Consider the following 22007-nt stretch of genomic DNA (forward strand, 5'->3'; position numbering starts at 1 on the left):
CCACTGCAATTCCGATTGTTTCCGATCCATATTGCTCCTGTTCGTTATTCGTTGTTTCCTGCATAACCCTTCCCTCACTGCTGGCTCAATCCATGAACACCTTCCTCAATTGCTGTATCCAATTTCGCCTGTCTAGAAATTCTTCTTTGTTGCCTTCATGTACATCACCTCTGTTGGCGCCAATATTTTAGTTCGTGCTTTGTTCGAAGTGACCCTGTCAGCTCGTCTGCAGGACCTCTTACTCACAGACATAGTAACATGTCTCAGGTGGTCGCCAATCTTTCGGCTTCTTGTCTATGTGGCAGTCTTTGCACAGAAACTTGCTCTTCGGTCGAGGCTTGACCTTTCTCGTCAAGCATGTTAGGTGTAGAAAGTGGTTCGCAGGACAATCACGCCCATCACAGATGGCGTAGTCTGGTCCCAATGGCTGCTGGCAACGACCGCAGATGTCATTCTCTTTTGGGTCACCGTCAGACTCGGAATCAGCTTCATACTCGATGGGGCCCAGTGGCTGCTTTTTCTTGTGTGCTTTGCGAGGATGATCGATACGGGGTTGTCGTGATGGAACCTTGCTTAGTATCTCCTGCATTCGTGGATAGCTAACGTGAATGGGGTGAACTTCAGTATGAGGATCGTCGATCGTTGCTTCGTCAGAGCTGCGAGGTCTCTTGCGCGGTGGTTGTGGAGAGACACTTTCTGATCCACTTGATTCATCATCATTATCATCGCAGTCACCTCGACTTGAAACTTCCTTCGCCTCCTTGTTCTTTGTAGGTGGTGGTTTCGCTTGAATAGAGCTGGGAGGTCGCTTGGTTGCTTCACAGCATATTTGATGGACTCTTCATCGCCGGAGTTATCACCCTCGGTATCCTCGTGAACGGGTACTGGATGTTGACGACTGTAGCCATGGTGTGGTCGTTTGGCAGTCTGAGAAGGCTCTCTTGGCTTCGCATTATCCCGTCCTGCAGAACCCCTTGCCCCAGGCTGTTCTCGGCTTGGTATCCCTTTACTGCCTGTCTCAACTGCACCTTGCTGCAAAGACGAGTCCCCCAATTCCTGCTCCAAATGATCGTTCTCATCACGAGCTTTGTGACGGCGTTTCTTGGCCCCATGTCCTTTGTGTTGAGTTCTTGCCGTTGCGAGGTTGGCAGCGTTGTTGTTGGCCTTGAGCTGCGACTTTGGCTGTGCTAATGCACGACGCTGCAGATTCAGGTCCTTCTTCACTGCCTTCCTCGAGCTTGGCAGAGTGTCTCTACTGACCTGGGCAGAGACGCCAAGCAACGAGAACTTCCTGGGCTGACCATCGAGTACAAGTCTCAGAGGTTGCGAAGCGTCAGTTCCTTTGTCTCTGACTCCTTGAGCCCCAGGGTTCATGTAGACACGCAAGATCTGGTTGAAGTCGAACACTATATGGAGCAGGACAACATGGTGTGTCCTGCCACAGATCAATCTGCTACACTTGCAGAGAGCCGTGCCTTCCGTGTCTACCTTGTCGAACGTCTCGTCGAGCAGTTTCTGCAGATTTGCAACATGACTGAAGATGGGAGATTGAACCCGATCAACGTCTTTGGTTGTATGTTCGAGTACTCGACGTGCGGTGGTAAGTTTAAGTGGATAAAGTAGCTGCAATGGTCCACTCAGATGCTTGTTGATCACCTTCTGTAGATCGTCTTCCTCTATCAAGTCTTTGTGAGATACTGTGAGAATGCGCTCGATCATAGACGTAACTGCCTTGGTGTAGTCGAAGACTGAGACAGTAAGGCCGACCGCCTTGTTACTGTCCCTGTCCATGATATTGGATAGTTTTCTTGACTGACTGATAGATTGGTAGGGAAATTGTAGTTTACCTGAAGAGGATCTTGGTGGAAATATTCAAAGAACAGCGATTCTGCATCAGGACTGTTCAAGGTGGGAAGGCTGGCGAGTTGCGTTTCCAGTCGTGACATCTTGCAGTAGGAAGTGCATGTTTTGTTTACTGCACTTCTGATCAGAGTGTTGATTCCCCTAGCCAACCTGGTGCTAGCAGTCGAGGCACGCAACAAAGGATTATTAGGACTGCAGGGATATCACTTTCGGCCAGCCTCACCAGCCGCCTCGTTGATAGTGTATCGTCACTTGCAGTGCTGGCGAAATTTCACAATGAGTCACATGACAACGTCACTATGAGCTGTATAAGATGGCGCTCGTCCACACTCCTTCTTCCTTTCCTGCTCGCTACTTGCGTACTTCATGTTAAGCACAACATTCGAAGTGCTCTGCGCAGGGATTCCGGAAGTTGGTAAGAACTCCCTACCATGATACTGATATTTGCCTTAGGACCGAGCTTCGAGATGAATAAGAAGATTTCTGTTGATGGACGAAGTGGCATCTTGAGCCTTCTCGATGTCGACCAGAGATATTCCTGCCCCGATGTCCGAAGCGCTAGGGCATAGCAATAACACACTCGCTCGGCGACCCTGCATTGTCACCGCGAAGACAAAGAGCACAGGGCACCGCTGAAGGGCCGTATAATCACAGCGACTCTTGGAGCTGGCGTCTTACGTAAGTACCCGTTAGCATGGTGTGGCGTCCTGAAACTTGCTGCCGGGTGCCTCGTCTTGGTTCAATCGAGATAGTTTTCGCGGTCAAGTGCCACTTCCTGAAGAGAAAAGGATGAGGAGGATTTCGGTGATGAGCTAGGTGGCGTCTTGAGCCATCTCGGACATCGACCAAAGATAATCCACCCTCAGCGACTCCGAGCGCTAGGACATGCTCAACACACTCGCTCGACGACCCTGCTTCGTCACCGTGAAGATGAAGAGCACAGGGCACCGTTGAAGGGCAGTTTAACCCCAGCGACCTTTTGGAAGCTGGCGTCTGACGTAAGCACCCGTTAGCATGGTGTGGCGTCCTAAACCTTGATGCTGGGAAGCTCTGTCTTTGGCTCGACCGAGATGGTTTTGCGGTCAAGTGCCATCTAAAGAAAGAGTATGGACGATGGGTGATGAGAAGCAGGCGTTGTACGAGGAGGCAGAAGACTGCGGCCTCGCTTCGAGCATGAGCATTTCAACTCTGAGGTGCTTGAGACTTCAGGCCCTAGGTCGAAGCTTGAGGCTCGCTGCCATGCTGCCCAGTAAATCCCCCCTCCCACATAAAAGGTCATAGTCGTCTCGGCCATGGCCTACCAGAGCTTCTGCGAGAAGAGACCGAGTGCCTAGGGCTTAACGCGACATCTTTGCAGCAAGCAAACTTGCTGTTGTCAGCAAAGCTCTGGCTTTTGAAGCCGGCTCCGCTATCTTCGCTTTCGTGATGGTAGCGTCTTAATATCTTTTCCATTGTAAGTCATGCTCGAGGCATGAGTACAGGGGTGAAGACTTTTCGTCTGCTGCCCATCGTTTCTCAGTAGGATACGTCAATCAACCTCATATTGCTGCTTCAGCATTGATACTGTGCTAAGAGGATATGCAGGTGGATGATTTGGATTGAGGAAGCTTTTGCTTTTCGTGCTTGTCTGATGAAGTCGATGTTCACGAGGATGCTGTAGTCGCTGCTGCCTCAGGCACTAGGACTGCTCTAAGTGGAGATCTTCGGCTAATCTACGGTCCAAGTATCCTGCGGTCCGCGAAATTATCAAAAAGTTGCGCTCGACTTTACTTGCGTAACAGGGAACCACGAACAGCCTGCTTGAAGTCTTAGTAGCCTCTATATCTCATTGACCTGCTAAGATGAGGGCGCTCACAGAGACAGAGACACAAACCCTCTTCAAGAAGCTGGCTAATTACACGGGCCGCTCCCTAACACAGCTCATCGCACCCGATACCTCATCCGATGATACTGCCACAGCCGACAGACATGTCTTCCGCCTCCACGAATCCCGCGTATACTATGTCCGCCTCTCTCTCGCAAACCTTGCCACATCTGTCGCGCGCGACAACTTGTTATCGCTAGGAACCTGTATCGGCAAGTTCACAAAGACAGGAAAATTCCGGCTACACATCACATGTCTCGACATTATTGCCCCACACGCACGGTACAAGTTATGGGTCAAGTCCAATGGTGAAATGCCATTTCTGTATGGCGGCAATGTGGTCAAGGCGCACGTTGGGCGGTGGAGCGAGGATTGTCCTGAGCATAGTGGGGTTGTGGTGCTGAGCATGGACGACACGCCGTTAGGCTTTGGTGTTACTGCGAGAAGTACGGCCGAAGCGAGAAAACTGGATCCGACAGCTGTGGTGTGTTTTCGACAGGGCGATGTGGGAGAATATCTGAGGGAAGAGGATACATTGTTCACAACATGAAGGACTTGTGCCATTCTTTGATTATACGAAGGGACACAACAAAGCGGCGTGGACCATCGGCTTCAGAGCAGGCCGTGGCCCTCCGTTGCCTTCGAAGATGATGAGGCAGGTTAAGAAAACCAATTATGCAAAAGCGATGCGGCATATAGGGACGACCTATCGATGGCCGTTTCCTCATTCAAAAATGCAGCCGCTTGGGGGACCTTGGCGGTTGCGACAGTCGCAAGGATTATGAAAAGTCACCACAAAGGGTATAGGTGGATGGACGAGCCGCGACTTCAGAGGACCAATAATAGAGTATCTTGCGCAAGAAACGGTGCATGAAGACTTTGCGCTGCATCGCCAAACACTACCATATCACTGCTCCGGTATGAGAAGTTTTGGTGAGAATGGCGCACCTCTTGCGTCGAAACCGGATGAAGCTATGTGATGTCTGCTATTGCATTCTTTATTGCAAAAGTAACAATACGTTGATTGAAGACAGGCTTGGATCAGCCTAGCCGCAACTGTACCCAAATCCCATCAACCTTTCACATCGAAGAACAACAATCACTCGGCACAGCCCACTCCTCCGCCATTCCATCCTCTCCACCATCAAACGCCATCCCCTCAACCAACCACATCCAACACCCCCAGCCCTCCCCCCAGACTCGCCCTCAACAACGTCGTGACCCCGAAATCCTCCTCCTGAGCACATTAAATTCCTCACTCCTCGTTCATCGGAATCGAACCCGAACTTGCACACGGCGCCTTTCCCCTTCTCTGTCACCACCATCGCATGTCCAGAACAACTAATCGCGTATGCGCGGCTCGTCACGCGGAACACCTGCCTCAACATGCCGTGGAACGCAGGGTGGCGGGAGGTGTTGAACCAGTGCAGGTCATAGACGTCGTAGACGGTTCGTTTGTGTCGCTCGACGGCGAAGAGGATGGCGGTGTCTCTGTTGTTGGAGGTGTAGAAGACGCAGGTGTTGGGGGTGGGAGTGGTGGATTGGAAACATTGTTGGATAAGGGTTAAGGCGGTGGGACTGGACAAGTCGAAGGTGAGATTGTTGAATCGTGGATGCGTTGGGGGTAGTCGTGGTGTGAGGGTCGGTAGTGGTAGTGGTGGTGTGTGGGCTGTTTGAAGCAGCGTCGTTAGTGTCAATAGGAATGCAGTGATGGGTAACCACGTGGTTGTTGGAAGTAAAATGGGTTTCATGGTGGTTCTCTGGGCAGTTCGAACTTCGTCATGGAGCTCATGGAGCTACTACCATATGTTGAGACGCGATGGCCAAGGTTCAAGTCTACTCCGCGGTGGCACCTGCAGTCTTTCATACTGTATGTATGTGCATCGAGCATCTGGTTGCAAATGCTATACTTCGTATCTCGAATTTCTGAACTCCTGGGTCATGGTCGTCCACCCCCAACCTTGGAACATCGGGCAATATCGTTCTTGTTCCAGGCCTGGCCTCTTGCAGATCGTGGCGACTAGGACCCGATACAATTATCTCCTGCGCCAAAGTGGTGAGCAAGTCCTCGACCGACAGGATGTAAGTGGCCATTGCAAGCATAGCGGTGGCAATTTTATACGTACTTCGTGCCCACTGTCCGGAACGGACAATTATCGGTACACCAGCCTCTAGGTGATGTCTTCCGCGTAGTGTAGCAATAATGATGAGAAGGTAGGACTGGTGCATGACCTGATGTACGGCGGTAGCGCAGACCTTGGCTATCACTACCACATACTCACCAAGGGACGAGACTCAGGACTGAGAAGACAATCCTCTGCAGCCCATATTAGTCTTCCAATATCCTGTCTATGTAAGGCGGAATCGTGCTTTCCTGGATACTACAGCACGTCTACATTCTCCTTCTATCAACAGGTGACCGTGACTTCAACTCATCGAAGCAACCACATCGAGCCCACCATTTCTCGAAAAGTACAGATGATCCGCTAGGGCCATGATACACCACCACGATCGTCCAGGCACCAAGCTGATCGCGCTTGGCACTCCCGCCCTGCGACTCGCCTGCTTGATTTGAACCCCTTACCCATCGATCCTCACCCCGCCCTCGAGTCAGCCAACAACAACTCCGCAAAAGGCCCAATAACAGCCTCATCCATACCCATAGCCAACAGCTTACTCATCCTCACGTTCAGCGGGCTCTTCTTATCAGTCAACACGCTCCATAGCTCATCTTTCTTGCCGAAGTCAATCTGGAAGTCCAGCACATAGGCCTTCATTCTCTCGGTCTGGTCAATTTTGCTAAGCTGCGCGTTCTTCCCGAGGTCAATCTTGATTTCTGCTTTGCTGTCCAATACTTGTGGTATCTTGACCACAAGGCTGGGAAGATTAGGGTATTTCTCGATGCTGACCTTGGCGTCGGCGGTGGTATCCTTGCCGTTCACGGTGACCTTGAGGTCTTTTGGTATCTCGGTAATGGCAACGAAACGGAAGGACCAGGTGCGACCGGTGACGTTTGCGGTGAGTGTGCCCTCATCTTGCTTGTACTGGATCAAGGCACCTCGCTCTTTGCCTTCGAGCTGTTTTTTCGATGCTTCGGAGTCGTCATCTGGAGCTTCGAGCACGCTGGCCTGGCCATTCTTGCCAACGCAGACGTAGACCTCAAACTCTTCAGGGTTCAGACAGCCGTTGACTGGTGCACTGGCAGCGTCCAGTACCACAATCGACCCTTCGTGCATGAGCACAGGATACTGGTGCAATTGTCTGTACATCACCACATCCCTATCCTCATCATAGACTGTGCCAGTGAAAACATCGACAAACCTGCCCAACGGTGGTAACCAAGCCTTGACTCCAGCCATGTTGCTCTGCTTGTTCCTCGGCTCCACGATTGGCGCGACCAACAGCTCAAACCCGAAGAAATACTCATTCTTATGCGCATATGCCTGTCCGTGCTCAGGGAAATGCCAATATATCGGCTGACATAGTGGTTCACCTTGGCTTGAGCCTGTAACATTCAGCGTGTAGAGATATGGCACCATTCGATGTCGAAGACGCATGTAGTCGGAAACAACTTTCTCGAATTCAGGTCTGTAACACCACGGCTCCTTGCTGCCCCAAGGTGAATTCGAGCTATGCAACCGCATTATAGGACTGAATACACCGTATTGGACCCATCGTGCGACGAGTTCATCGTCGCGAGATCCCAGCATGTGACCACCGATGTCGTGGGACCACCAGCCATAGCCGATATTTGATGCAGTATTCGTAAATTCAGGCTGGAAGGCTAGGGATGCCCAAGTGACGATGGTGTCGCCTGAGAAGCCCACTGGATATCTGTGGCTGCCGGGTCCAGCATACCGAGAGAAGATCAATGGTCGTTTCTCCGGCGCGCCTGTTGCTGTCGAGGCTGTTGCGCCAGATTCGGGGGTTGCGTTGTCAAGGAAGTGGAAGTGATTTAGCATCCAAAGTGGATCGACATTAGGAATGCGAGAGAAATGACCTTGTTGCCAGTCGATCCACCAGAAGTCACAGGCTTGCTTCTCAAGGTTGCGGTGGAGAATGCTCAGGTAAGCTTCCATGAACTTCTTGTTAGTGGGATCGAATAGGATGGGGTCTTTCGAAGATGTGTCGTGGCCGATGTACTTGGCCATCTCCTCGTAAGATGATTCGTGGTGATGCACACCCATCGCTGGGTGGTCGTTGAGGGTAATTTTGAGGTTGCGACTGTGTAACTCTCGTCCAAAAGACTCTGGGTCAGGGAAGAGCTTGTCGTCCCAGGTGTAGCCGGTCCAGCCGGCGTGGGGAACTCGCTCATCGTCGACGAGATGCCAGTCCATGTCTATGACCGCGACTGAAAGTGGCAGATCCTTGCTGCGGAACTTGTCCATCAGCTGAATGTACTCGTCCTGCGTGTATGCGTAGTATCTGCTCCACCAGTTGCCTAATGCCCACCTCGGAAGTACTGGCTGGTCACCCGACAGCTTGTAGAGTGCTTTGACGGCGCCTCTGTAGTCATGGCCGTAGCCGAACAGGTATCCATCTATCCTGTCGCCAGGCATACGCCGACTGACCCAGCCGGAGCCGTCGAGGAGCATAGAATCACTATCATTGATTGCAGCGTAGCCTGAGCTAGAGTTGACACCATGACCCATATCGCAACGTCCATCCACTTCATCAAGAGTCCTTGCTGTACCACCAAAATTGCCTGATCGTGTCTCATCGTCGCCGAAGCGCCATTGTGCACCCCAATTCGTGATTTTAGCGTTGAAGCTGACCATCAGTCCTGATGGCGAGAACCTTTCCTTGTCATAGCTAAGGACGAAATGATCGGTGACGATCTTGAGCTCATTATCACCTTGGTCGTAGACTTGAAATTTTGCTACAGGAAATTGACGGTTGATGGCAAAGATAGATGCTCGGTCCTCGAATTTGCCGTCTGCTGCCCATTCATATCTGACAAGGCGGTCGGTCAGAATTGTGAAGCGGTAGTTCGCGCCCTGGACTATAGCAGCCTTGTCCGCTTGGGGCTTTGTCTCGAATTTGTAGTCTTTCATGCTAGATGTTCTCCTGGGAGCATTGGACGGGGCTTTTGTGTATTTGTGGCTCGTGGTGCTGATGCTTGGAAGAGCTATGCTGAATTGACTAACCTGGTATTTCTTGTAGCTGCAAAAGTGATCTTTGATTCCGCTGCAAAAGAATTTGACTCTGTGCATTGAAGCTGCACAGGGCTCGCTTCTTTGTTCGCTCAAATTGCTCCATAGCAGGAGCGGATCGACGTGCTTGCTTGGTTTGCGGTGAGCACGGGCTCCCGGGCAGGAACCGGTGGAATCTCAATATCATCGTGAAAGCACGTTCATTGGGTTAAGTAGGCAGGAACACTATCTGGCCGTCATATGCAGAAGCTAGAAATGCGTACTGATGTCAGTCCGAAAAAGAATGTTCACTGTCGGATATGTAACCCTAAAGAGAAACCGAGCTGGGAAGTACAACCGCACTACTACAACGTTCAGTTTGATCTGTGGGATTGTGAGGACTGCATAACTGCGTGAACATCGCACAGTGGGCAGGAGCGCTCAACGATGTCAACAACGTTCTCCGAAGCTACGCACTATGGCAATGGTAAATCAGGCCTGAACGTGAAAGATCGTAACCAAGTTGGTTGTGCTCGAAAAAAGCGAGGCTGAATGCTAAGTGCTGTCAGATTATCCCACAAGGAAGCAATAACGACCATTGTCTTAGAAACTGACAGGATCGCTGTGGCACCGTTGGAAAGTGGCTGGCAGTGAATGTGGCAAGAGGGTCCTGCTCGTTGGCGTGGATGCCACAGCGGCTGGCGCCATGATAACGCCTGTCCACATCCTAATTATCACTGTAGTAATGGCTCGGTCACGTACCTTTCACCTGGAGACGATTTAGTGTGAAAGTAGGCAATCTCGTTGGTCGCAGGCATAACAACAAGTTGGAAGGTGGTAGAACGTCTGGGCAGCTCGGTGGAAGTGCAAGGAGGTGGTTGAGAGGAACATCGCGAGGCTGCGTGTTCGTACCGGTTTGCGAGATTGTCCAAGAGGCTCTAGCGACTGAATCAGACTGAATGCGAAGGAGTGCAAGTCAACTCAGGTGCTCAGTAGTAGACCGATAGGTGTGAAATGCTTGATGGTGCTTGATGCTAGCATCATAGCTTTGGGCACTGCATTGTCTTTCGCCCTTGTGGTCAACGCCCAACGGAAGACGCAGGTCAGAATCGTATTCTGTCCGCATGACACTTCACATTCGACTCAGACCATGACTCACTGTCACTTGATTGCTCCTTTTGTCAATCACAACTCCGGCGCAAGGTCGCTTGCTCTTACCCGTAATCCTTCCTACCATATATGCATCAGACCACAAGAATCATCTATCTTTCAGGCATTTCTGGAAAAAGCATTCTACGTGGTCGTAGTGCAGTGGTCAGCACGTTTCGTTGTGGTAAGCCATGAATATCGCTCCGAAGAGACGCAAGTTCGAATCTTGCCGACCACACAACTCATTTTTTGCATATTTGCCATGAACAATTCATTTCGGAAGATCTTCATATATGGTTGTGTGCGATGCAAATTTGCAGAGGCTGGGCTCGGTGAAGGTGGGGTCTCGTTCGTTTGATGGCCAGCTGCAGATTTCAGTCGCGCCTGCAGCTTCGAGGAAACAATTTTGGCTTCTTTTCTACTCTCCTTTTTCACTCGTCGTCTTGAGCTCAACCGCAATTTTTGCTCACATAGCTGCACAACAGATGTACCATGCTGGGAATTGCCGCGGTGGACGACAGCATCTCCGCTACATCCAGTAACTGATAATTCTCAGGTTCCGTGTGGTCGTGACGACACTGTGCAAAGCTCTGGCGCTTTCACTTGGTTGACTCATTTGACTCTGACTAGATCACGGCGTTGTCGTTGTTATTCCGCCCGGCATGCTGAGCATGTGGTGTAGAGGTTGATAAGAGAGCCGTCTCACACTCCGGAACTCGGAGCTCCTGGATATACACCATGCTTAGTTTCTCCGCTAACCACGTTTGAGGAGCGGAGATCATCGCCATGATAAAGGGTGCCGAGCAGATGGCGTGCTCTTTTGTCCGCTTGTACAACGCGACAACCCTTCACTGTGTGCTGCAACATACAGTACCTGTTCTGGCAGGCGCGCAGTATTCCGCGATGGCACAGGGATCGCGTTATCGAACTCCTATCATGAGGGGTTGTCTCAGCACCGGAACCATCCAACCGTGAGACTGATATAGAGGTAAGACAGAGTCGTAGTGTGACTTGTCTCTTTTTGTCTGATTTATACGTGCTCGCTTTGTTGCTCTCACCAGAACAGGGACATAATAACTAGCAAACATGGCTCCAACAGCAGTCGAAACCCCAAGCACCCCAGCTGGCAGCATTCCCTCCAAAGCCTCCAAACCAGTCAACAAAGCAATCTTCCCGGACGGCTTCAGAACGACAGGTAAGCAGCATTCACAACTTCAACAGCCCATTACCTAACCAAACCCAGGCCAACAACCTCCCCTCTACGACAAAGTCTACCCCTACTCCGCCTTCCCCAAACACATCTCCGGCCCCACAAAATGGGAGCCCCAGGACTACGCCAACAACCCCGAACGATGGGTCCACCCATTCTCCCAAGCTGAGATCGAAGAACTCTCCCGAGCAGCAGACAAGGTCATGAACGAGAACATCCCTCTGACTGGTATCACCAAGGACCTCTTTGAGCTCCCTACCCTAGGCCCACAACTAGTCACCATGCGCAAAGAGTTACTAGACGGTAAAGGCTTCATCCTCTACAAGAACTTCGCCGTCAAGGAATGGGGTAACCACAAGTCCGCAATCGCATATCTAGGTCTAGGCTCCCACATCGGCTACCCAGTCAGTCAGAACGGCCGCGGCCACATCCTCGGGCATGTCAAGGATCTCGGTGAGGACAGTACACAAATCGACAAGGTCCGAATCTACCGTACCAACGCGCGCCAGTTCTTCCACGCGGATGACTGCGATGTCGTCGGGTTACTGTGCGTCGCACGGGCAGAGGAAGGCGGAGAGTCAGATCTGGCGAGTATCCATCACGTTTGGAACGTCCTCCAAGCAGAAAGACCCGACGTGGCTGAACTTTTCACAAAGCCAATATGGTACGTTGACCGGAAGGGCGAGGTAAGTGAGGGCGAAGAGGAGTACATCCGTGCTGCGATCTTCTATCTCGAGACGCCGGACCCTGCAGACCCGAACCGGGAGCAGAGGGTCTACTGCAAGTGGGATCCGTACTATGTACGCTCTTTGAGTCGGTTCTCTGACAAGGGTATCATTCCACCCCTGAGTCCGGAGCAGGAAGATGCAATGAAGACGCTCGAAGATGTCTGCAATAGAGTGAAGCTACACATGATCCTTGAGGTTGGAGATATCCAATTCGTGTCAAACAGTCATACGCTGCACGCAAGGACAGCATACAGGGACTATGCGCCTGATAGTGGTATGCCAAGGAGACACCTCATGCGATTATGGTTGAGTACGCCGCAGAGCGAGGGTGGTTGGCGACTACCGTTCTGGGACGCGGATGAGAAGAAGAGAGCTGGTATTCAAGTCAACGATACGCCGCCTGTTGCGAGGTTGGATGCAGATTAGGTACCGCATCATAGACATGAATATGACAGAATGCCAGTGCGACCCTACATTTGGTCGCTCTCGAGATGACATTGACGTTTTCCCTAGTGCCTTGTTCTATTCCGTTTCAAGTTGCATGAAGCGCTGAGCCGCTGATCGACACTGGCTACATATGTTAGGCTGACACCAAGACGACCGATCTCCGGCCAACGCATGTGCATCTACATGTATTGCAGTTCTCTTTTTGGTCTAATCTTCATGTTCAGAAACAGAGACCTACTTACTGTTTATCAACATAGTACTGCAGCCATGCTGTGGCTAAGAACAATCCTACTCACCCTCGGAGCCTTCGCGATGCTTCACACCCCAACGAGGAACTACATAAACGAACGTCCCTTCCTCTCCACGACTTTAGGCCAGACTCTTGGAAGCAAGTACTAGGAAGCACACGTTCACTCCTCCAGCATCCTCCAGAAACGATGTCCTCACCATATCGCTGAAAGAAAGTCGACTGACCACCCAACGCAGTGTTACTCATAAACGCCAACATTCCATCTACGCAGCCGGTGGCAGTCTGCCAGGTCAGCCAGCAGCATCTGAATGCTCAGAAGGCGCTGCTCGAAGAAATGCGAGAACTGCGTGACATGCTGAAAGGAGAACGAGAAGCTGGCACCGGTGCGTGACGCCCTGGCTTGGTTAGGCGCAGCCGGTAACGGCGAAATGGAAGGTGACGGCACAAGGGAAAGGGAATCTTGACAGATGAAGCTTCGCTTTCTCGAGCACGTGGGCCTGAAGGACGATGTAGTCACTCGTGTGAATAGCTGTTGCGTTGCTTGGAGTGGGGCTATAAGAGGGTATGGCGCATATGTTCGCGCTTGCGACTTCTGTCATTGCTTTTGAACACGCGATGCTTGGGACTTGTCTTCTGCCACACTCGTCTCTGTGTGCGAAGCGACGCTTCTGTCTTGATGCTACGAAATTCGTTGTCCGCAAAAGTAATGCATGTCGGTGTCCGAGCGTCAACTTTCATCTGGCCTGTTGATTAGTGAAGCTTTTGGTTCATAGCTGAGAGGTTGATGTGCGAGAAGGGCTGCAACCTTGGATCGCGAGGCTGTCTTTGATCATTCGACGTATTGTTCGTCCTTTGCGATTCTTGAAAGTACGTCGTATGTCCCTAGTAAGTACTCCTTACATGAGCAAAGTCCGCGATCTCCTGCCTCGTTTGTGTCCCGGGCCACCGTTCTTTCGCCGGGGTAGCGTCATCCGATGAACGTGCTGATCGATACGTCCTTGTGTCGCCATCTCGTGGATTGGATCTTCTTGTCGCTGGGTAGTAGGTAGTTCAACGACCGATTCTTGGGCCGTTAAAAGACCAGCTTCGATCTTCTAGCCGCCACAAACACGACTCCCACGCTGGTGCTCGCGGCAAGTTAATACCACCAGATGGCTGCAGTCTCTAGGAGCGAGCCTCGTTCAAGATCCAAAAAAGGTTCAGTCCGCTTAACCAAGTGAAGGAAAATGAATCGTATGTGAAAGCTCCTGTCGTCACTCCTTCCACTACCGTCTCTTGCAATCACTCCTTCCACCACCGCCTCCTCCCGTCACTCCCTTCCACCAACTCCCTCCCACTCCAACCTCAAATTCCCATCCCATCCTCCAACTTCTCTAAAGCGCCACACCCATTCGAACCCAACAAGTCAATTCGAACCGACAACCTAAACCAAACTTGCCGCCGCCACCGAGACGCAGGTCATCGACCCCGCCACTAGAACTCCAAGGCGTATATGGAGTCTATCGTATTGGCCTCAGTTGGGAGTATACCACCGTGACTTGCTCAAGGTCATGGGAACTCTGATTGTCGTGGTGTGACGCTTTGGTGAACGAAATTCGATATTATGCGATATGTATGTTCGTTGGTGTGTCACTGCAGTAAGAGGGGAGTGCTAAATGCGACTGCTGAGAGTGTCAGATGTTCGACTTCCTGCCTTGAAGCCCGAGAATGGAAGAAAAGCATGCCTGAATAAGGCAGCCGAAGTGAGAATCATATCATTGCAGCTGTTGTCTAGCTTTTCCTTCCCGATCTATACAGTTATCTAGCCCTGAATGCACCCGCAGAACCAGACCTCCTTCTAGCAGTATCCTCCTGCGCGTCACCCATCAGAGGCTCACTCGCCGGCTCCTCCACATACCGCTCACCACCAATAGCAGCCCCATTCGGCTGATCCTCCTTCCTAATCAACTTCTCCCTCGCATCGCTCCTCATCTTCGTAATCTTCATATAATTGTAACAAGCAATACTCACAATCGTAACCAACAACCCCGACACATTAATAATACTCAGCTCATCGTGGAACACTATTCCAGCCGCCGAAATCGTCACCACCTCTTTGAAAATCCCACAAATTGAAAGTGTAACCACATTCGTCCGCTGCAACAACGTGAACTCACTAGCAATCATGCAGAAAGCTAGTACACCAGGTACAAACATGAGTACTACCGCTTTCGCAACTCCGAGATTATGCGCAAGCAGCTGTAACCCCACAAGCACTGCGCTTGGTCCCTCGCTGAACAGCGCGATGACGAATAAGGTGACGAACATGATTGGCGCCAGGAAGAACATGGTGGCGAACGGGTTGCTGGTCGCTGGATGCCGCAGTAACAGAATCTGCGTGAGCGCCCATCGGAAGCCGGAGAAGAAACTCGCGCTGATGGCCAGAAGGAAACCTGAAAGATGGAAGTCCGTCTCGCCGAAGACCATCATCACAACGCCCAGCGTCATGCAGAGGATGATCAGCGTGAGTTTGATGGTTGGCGACTCGAGGCGGAAGAGAAAGGCGAATATTAGGACAAAGATGAGGACTGAGGATTTACACATCGTATAGAAGGTTAATGTTATCGTCTGAAGGGAAGCGTTGCCGAGACCGATATCGAGAGATGTTGTAGTACCGCAAGGGACTAGCCTTGTCAGGTAGAAGAGCGGCGTGAGTAGCGGTTTGGCGGGCTCGCCATTTCGTTCTCGTGGATCTGGTCTCTTGATCTCTGGCCGGAGGGAGGGGAAGATGAGAAGGACCGTGGATGCGAGGAGGAATTGGACGACCATGTGCAGACTTGTCGTGAAAAGAGGGAAGTGGAAGTTGAGGTTATCCGAGGAAAACATCCATTTGTTGTACTGTACCGACTGTTAGCATTGATCCGGCGTCCTCCGGTGTGATCCTGTCCTTACCAAGGATATCGACAACGAGAAGAAGTACCACAAACATATGAGTATAGCATTCTGAACCAACTTTTGCATAACACTCTTGTCTGCTTCTTTCTTCTCCTGCTCTGACAGTCGACCTGGGACGCCAGCTATCCTCGAGTCGAGATTGTTCTGCTTGCGCTGCTTCCTCAAGAACTTCCTTCTCTCCTCCGTCGGCAGACCGGACTCGACATCGTCGTCCGAGCCGAAGTCATCGAGCTCATGATCAGAAGAGTCTGTCATTATTGACTTGTCCTCATCTTCACTTTCTGAGTCTGGGTGATTTGAGCGGTCGCCGGTGCCCCTGCGTCTGAACTTCCTGCGTGGGTTGATAGGGAGATGGTGCTCGTTCTCTGGCTTGACAGGCGTCTTCGGTCTACTGTTATCTTTATATGACCTTGAGTCCATATGATCGATCTCACGGGGCTGGCATTGGCCCGTAAACACAATTGGCTCGGTCCTCGAGCAGGCGTGGTCAGATGGCGCAATATATCTTTATTGAAGCGCGTTGACAGCTCTGTTCTACCGTGAGAGGGAGAGGTGCTGTATTGAAAGATTCGCAGGACGGTATCTGTAGTGGAACAAGTTATGCCAACTTTAGAATTGTTCAAGTCAGCCTGTTTCAAGGAGGACTCAACACCGCAGTCTGCTGCCCATAATCGTTAGCCTGGACCCCGGATGACCTCTAGCCGAAGCTAGACCTTAGCGGCTCACGCATCCCTGCACCCTTCACCTTTTGCGGCAAGGGCGGCTTGCGGAGGAATTTTCCGCTGTACCTTCCTCGAGCTGGACTTAGATTCACCAATCCAACGATGTTTACAGCGCTCTTGGTGCCAACTTGAACAGATGTATTTGCTTCTATACTTTGCGTGATGAGTAAGTGGTAGGAAGAACATAAGATCAGCGAAGCAAGTGGCTAGTCTAGCCCATGTCGCAGATAACGCTCTTCAGAGCTCTGCAGACTGTTCGATTACAAAATCTGTGTTCTATAAAATTGGCAATCCGCCCTCAATACATAGTCCACCCACCACTCAAATTCAACACCTGCCCACTAACCCAACTACTATCCGGCCCAGCAAGATAAGCAACAGCATTAGCGATCTCCTGTGCCTCACCAAACCTCTTCTGCACAGCCGTTGCGTCTCTCTGCGGTATCTTGATCTCATCCGGTATCTGATCCAGCATATCAGATTCAACGGGTCCCGGAGCAATTGCATTGACCGTAGTCCCATCGTGTCCAAGCTCAGCCGCGAAACTCCGAGTTAACCCTTCCAGAGCAGATTTACTTGAGCTATAGAGTGCGAGCTTGGCATAGCCAACGCGAGCACCAACCGATGAAATATTGATGATGCGGCCTGGTGCGCGAAGGTGAGGGATAACAGCTTTAGTCATCAGGAGCGGACCTAGAACATTGGTGTGGAAGACCTTGTCGAAGTCCTCCTTCGTGGTCTCGGTAATGGCTCTGTCGATCTCGATAGCCGCGTTGTTGACCAAAATATCGATGTGGTCACCGAATGCTGTGGTGCTCTTCTCCACGACGCGAACTGCAGACCCTTGGTTGGAGGCATCTGCGCGGATATGTACTAGCTTTGCGCCGTTCGACATTTTCGATACCTGAGAAGCAAGTGTCTGACATTTGGTCTTGGAAGACTCAGACGTGTACGTGACACAGACATTGGCTCCCCTCTGTGCTAGATCGATGGCAATAGTAGCACCGATGCCGCGGGAGGCGCCTGTCACGATGGCATTTTTGCCTTCCAGTGTCTGCGGAGGAAGCACCATATCGTAGTTGTGGTTTGTGTTTGACGAAGAGAGGATGTGATAGCTTGGGATCCCATGTTCAAAAACTTGAGGACTTCACAACTTGGACTTACATTTCTCAGCGGAGTTAGGCCTCGTCGTACCTGATCATGATCGTCGTTGACTCTATGCTGTAGTCTATTGCTCATGATGACGGATTTTGCTTTCTTAAATGCGGATCTGCGGCCGCATCACCGCATCTTTCACCTTGTGGTGGTTCTTGTGTATGTTCATCAAGTACAATGTTACCCTCGCATCACATGTTCATGGTTGCAAGCAATCGCCGAGCGGTAGGCAGATACCGTACTGAGGGAAAAGTCGCCGACGACAGTCGCATGCATGATAGTTGATTCACTGAGGACCATAGAGGAAAGGATGATAATGAGCCAGATTGATAGTCGTAGCACGGTGAAGCATATAGACTATATGTGCACACATTTGATACAAGCTTCGGTTGCATGCGGTTATGGTAGCTGCCTCGGAACCAGTATACGCTGTCCTCGTCGCACAATAAGTTCGGGCCTTGAACTTTGCTGTTGACTAAATTCATGGGTGCAATATCGAAGCAGCGGTCAACATTGTCTGCCATGGTCTCTTCAAGGTGCTTCCGTAGGAGCAGGGGCGTGTTTATGGGACCCCTCATCCCCCACGACCCGTTTCCTAGCGATGTATTCGAGCATCCTTCGGTTTCGCAAGAGTGAAGGCTTCTTACACCAGCATGCAGCTTACCGACAGGACCATATTGTCTTCTGCGACAGCCTCAAACCTGACCAAAAATTCTAGCATCCTCATCATTGGTGCAGGCACATGGGGTAGCTCAACGGCGCTTCACTTGGCCCGACGTGGGTACAAAAGCATCACTGTCCTCGACCCATATCCCTCTCCATCTCCCATCTCGGCCGGTAACGACATCAATAAGATCCTTGAATTAAGCTCTTCTGCTCCACGAGGCTCACACGAGCGCTATGTGGGTGATAAACTGGCCGAGGATGCGATCCGAGGATGGAAAGAGGACCCTGTGTACAAAGGGCTGTACCACGAGACAGGCGCGGTGACGGCTGCCACAAGTGAAAGAGGTCGAGCTGCTCTAAATGAGGGCGACGGATACTCAGAAGCTGACGGCTGGCGTCCTCTCAGAACCAAGGAAGACTTTCAGAAAACGATGCCCGAAGGTGTCTTGACCGGCGACTTCCCAGGCTGGCAAGGCTGGACCAAAAAAGATGGATGCGGCTGGGTGGAAGCCCGGAACGCTGTCATCTCAACCATTGCTGAAGCTCGAAAACTGGGAGTTACCTTTGTCAGTGGTGAACGAGGCCAGGTCCTGAGCATGATATACGAAGCTGGCGACGTGAAGGGCGCTGTGGTCGTTCAGGGCCCTGCCTTCCGCGCTGACCGAGTCATCCTCTGTGCAGGCGCAAATGCTGCTAGGGTCTTTAACATGCAAGACCAGCTTCGACCGACTGCCTGGACTCTAGCCCACATCAAGATGACCCCAGAAGAAGCTAAGCTGTATCGAAATCTGCCCGTCCTGTTCAATATCGAGAGAGGTTTCTTCATGGAACCTGACTCGGATAAGCACGAACTGAAGATATGCGATGAGCATCCCGGCTATTGTAATTGGGAGACAAATCCCGGCGATCCTAAACATGTTAGCGTACCATTTGCTTATCATCAGATTCCCGTTGAAGCCGAACAACGTGTTCGACAATTTCTCAAGGAAACCATGCCTCACCTGGCCGATCGTCCTCTCTCGCATGCTCGGATCTGCTGGTGTGCCGATACACCCAATCGAGCGTTCTTGATTTCTCGACACCCGTCTTACCCTAGTCTTATTCTCGGTGTTGGTGGTTCCGGTCATGGCTTCTCCTACATTCCTGCTGTAGGTGGTGTCATTGCTGACTGCCTCGAGGGCCAAATGGATCCGCAGATGCAAAATCTCTTCCGCTGGCGACCTGAGACGGCTGTCGACCGCGATTGGACTGACTTGCAGAGCCGCTTTGGGCCAGATGGTAGCAACCATGTCATGGATCTCCAAACTGTCAAAGAATGGACAGCGATCCCAGGCGATTCGTAGTCTTGGTCCGTTGAGGATGTGGTCGACGTCTGACGCTGCTCGCTTGCTAGCAAGTTACCGACCTTGTCAGCTGTTATCCGTTGTACGTGCAGCATTGTTTGTCATCTGTCCTCCTTTTGAAAGTTTTGCTTGGCTCAGTCAGCTCGAACGAATGCTTGCAAGTATGCACATGGCGACCGAGACACACAACGTGCTCAGCAGTGAATTCGACGAATCTAGGACAACGTCGGTCAGAAGGATCGACTGCACATTGGCAGAGGTCAGGATCAGACAGTCAGTGGTAATTCAGAAGTACAGGCATGGTTTAAGGACGAGCAGTAAGAACACTCCAACACAGGTAGGAGATCGATCTCGGGTGCAGCGACTGCTCAACGTCGTCGCGGCGTGTGGTGTTGAACAGGAAAGAGCATTGGTGTACATCACCACCGGAAGGTGCTACACATACAACTTCTCGGGAGAAGAACATGGCAAGACAATGCATTAGAAAGAGCAACATGCTTTCCAACGCGAAGTGCAGCAGCGCCCAAGCACATGCTCGGCCATGGTCGTCCTTAGCGGGCCAGCTTAAGCCCTAACAACCGCTCAAGCTACCACCCAATATCGAACCAGGCAACCCCACACACCCTTCATATACTATCAAAGCAAAATTATCCTCACCGAATACGGTCCGATAAAAAAACACCTGTGTTAGCGGAGGCTGTCTGTGGTGCCTCAGGGAGGATTTCTCACTTACAGTCACTGAGGGTGTTTCTTCAATGCCAGTCCGGGTGGACGGTGGTGGGGAGCGAGCTGCGGACCCTCCAGGGCGAGCAGAGCGTGAGTAGGGCAATGCGTCCCTGCTGCTGGCTTGAAGTTTTGCAATCTTTGCTGAGCGAGGGCAGATGTTCGAGTCCCGCAAGTTATCGGTTTTCTTTTTGCACGTACAGGGAGCAAGTGTGGCGAACGCAAACAAATGGTACTTCTGGCTCGGGTGGAGCAGCTAGCCAGTTAATGAGAAGGATGCGGTGCGTAAGCCACATTGCATACATCCTGCGAGTGCCTATGTCTCATCATGGCTAATGCGCAAGCCTTTTGCTAAGTGGCAACCCGACGCTGTCCAGTGCCAGTGGGCTTGCGCAGCATTTCTACCAGTAGGGTTCTGAGATAGGTCCTTTGATGTCATCGGTTATAGAGGGAGGTGCACGCAAGCTCCCAGTATGTTAGCATCCAACGCAGCAGAGGACTTCTGGAATGTAAATGCGAAAGCATGGCTCGATATCAAAAGAGTCAACAGCAGGCACAATGGTCTGCCGAAACCCGAGCTGTACGCCTGCCCCGAATCGCAGCCCGAAGCATCGGTGCTAATGGCCAACCGGCCTCTACGTACGCCGACTCCACACCACGGCCGTACATATACACAAAGCCCACAAAATATCTCAACAAAAAACACCCGTGTTAGCGCGATTCGCGGCCACCAGGTCCCTATTGCGAGGGTGTTTCTTCTTCACCAGTCCCCGGTGGTCGAGGCCGGGGGTCGACTTGCAAATCCTCCAGGAGGCGCAGGTAGTAGCCAGGCCGGCAACTAAGTCCTGAGCTGCTGGGCTGAAGTTTTGCTGTTTTGGAGGATGGTGTTCGAGTCCGGCGAGGAGAATGATTTTTGGTCCTTTTTGATCATCTCGCCAGCATTGGTGCCAGATCCACATTGAGCGCACCACTTGTTTGCAGCACGCTCGATCGAATTCAGGTTACATGTGCAACGGTTCAGATTGTCTACTGCTTGCTCCCAAGCTACATGATGCACGAAATGTCAATCTTGCTAGCTGTACACATTGTCAAATGCAAGGCATTCGATGTGGACTATCGGATAAATGTGCGACGTACAGAAGAAGCATTAATTTTTATTCGTATGGCATGATGGCCTGCTCGCGATGTGTTTGCTTGCAATGCTCGATCAGTACAGCGCTTGCAGTTCAGGATACGCCTCTCGTCACATTGGGTTGTCACGATTTCAGCATTTTCTCAACAGTCCCCAGCTCTCGCTATCGACAATTATTCAGCTCGTTAGGCGGCATGGATCTGTGCCTTACAGCGCTATCGCGCAGGCAAGTAGAAGGCCGTGCTCAAGGTGCGGATTCCCACGAGCTAGATTATTACTCCTGAGATAACGTGTGCACCGAACTCCTATCGCTTTATGCCTGAGGCATCTTTTTTCCCAATCTCCGCCCATAATCCCAAGGTCGAAGAGTGCAGGCCAGTACAGCCCAGGCCCCAGGGCTTCCGAGAGACGGGACGATTTGTCGCATGTGCTCTTCTCACGATGTCATACTGCTGCAGTAGCACACTCGCCATCGACTTGCTTGGCGTTGCCCTTCTTTGGGATAGGAGTGCGATGGGCAGAAGCGGACTCCGACGTGTGTCAGGAGCCACACATGCACACCTTGTTCCGCGTATCCACCCAGTTCAATTCCCGCTGTGGTGCACAATTGAAGATCGAAAAGAGCCTGATTTGCAAGTTTCGTTTCAAGGCAGCCACATTGCAGCATTTCTCCAAAGCGACAAAGCAAA

The 22007-nt window shown here is 51.5% G+C and overlaps 7 protein-coding genes and 1 non-coding gene across 8 annotated transcripts; 4 read left to right on the forward strand and 4 right to left on the reverse strand.

The window, feature by feature from the left end:
- Positions 1-573: 573 nt before the first annotated feature.
- On the reverse strand, positions 574-1791 carry PMZ80_000239 (uncharacterized protein; the record flags this gene model as incomplete). The annotated part of the gene is made up of 1 exon (XM_064868693.1): positions 574-1791. One exon carries the CDS (start codon positions 1789-1791, stop codon positions 574-576), a length of 1218 nt encoding a protein of 405 aa, XP_064734190.1.
- A 1913-nt stretch (positions 1792-3704) lies between these two features.
- NIP7 (ribosome biosynthesis protein nip7) lies at positions 3705-4277 on the forward strand (the record flags this gene model as incomplete). Its single annotated transcript, XM_064868694.1, has 1 exon — positions 3705-4277. One exon carries the CDS (start codon positions 3705-3707, stop codon positions 4275-4277), a length of 573 nt encoding a protein of 190 aa, XP_064734191.1.
- A 2044-nt stretch (positions 4278-6321) lies between these two features.
- On the reverse strand, positions 6322-9677 carry PMZ80_000241 (uncharacterized protein; the record flags this gene model as incomplete). The annotated part of the gene is made up of 2 exons (XM_064868695.1): positions 6322-8890; positions 9622-9677. 2 exons carry the CDS (start codon positions 9675-9677, stop codon positions 6322-6324), a joined length of 2625 nt encoding a protein of 874 aa, XP_064734192.1.
- Positions 9678-10156: 479 nt separating this feature from the next.
- Positions 10157-10246, forward strand: PMZ80_000242. Its single transcript has one exon. It is a non-coding gene; the product is annotated as a tRNA-His (tRNA).
- Positions 10247-11094: 848 nt separating this feature from the next.
- Positions 11095-12372, forward strand: PMZ80_000243 (uncharacterized protein; the record flags this gene model as incomplete). The annotated part of the gene is made up of 2 exons (XM_064868696.1): positions 11095-11203; positions 11252-12372. 2 exons carry the CDS (start codon positions 11095-11097, stop codon positions 12370-12372), a joined length of 1230 nt encoding a protein of 409 aa, XP_064734193.1.
- A 2068-nt stretch (positions 12373-14440) lies between these two features.
- Positions 14441-15997, reverse strand: PMZ80_000244 (uncharacterized protein; the record flags this gene model as incomplete). Its single annotated transcript, XM_064868697.1, has 2 exons — positions 14441-15520; positions 15575-15997. The coding sequence occupies 2 exons, from the start codon at positions 15995-15997 to the stop codon at positions 14441-14443; spliced, it is 1503 nt and encodes a 500-aa protein (XP_064734194.1).
- Positions 15998-16597: 600 nt separating this feature from the next.
- Positions 16598-17371, reverse strand: PMZ80_000245 (uncharacterized protein; the record flags this gene model as incomplete). The annotated part of the gene is made up of 1 exon (XM_064868698.1): positions 16598-17371. The coding sequence occupies one exon, from the start codon at positions 17369-17371 to the stop codon at positions 16598-16600; it is 774 nt and encodes a 257-aa protein (XP_064734195.1).
- Positions 17372-18107: 736 nt separating this feature from the next.
- On the forward strand, positions 18108-19463 carry PMZ80_000246 (uncharacterized protein; the record flags this gene model as incomplete). The annotated part of the gene is made up of 1 exon (XM_064868699.1): positions 18108-19463. The coding sequence occupies one exon, from the start codon at positions 18108-18110 to the stop codon at positions 19461-19463; it is 1356 nt and encodes a 451-aa protein (XP_064734196.1).
- Between the last annotated feature and the right edge of the window lie 2544 nt (positions 19464-22007).

The sequence above is a fragment of the Knufia obscura genome (genome assembly GCF_036327395.1).
Source record: "Knufia obscura strain CCFEE 5817 isolate CBS 148926 chromosome Unknown scaffold_1, whole genome shotgun sequence".
Classification (NCBI taxonomy): domain Eukaryota; kingdom Fungi; phylum Ascomycota; class Eurotiomycetes; order Chaetothyriales; family Trichomeriaceae; genus Knufia; species Knufia obscura.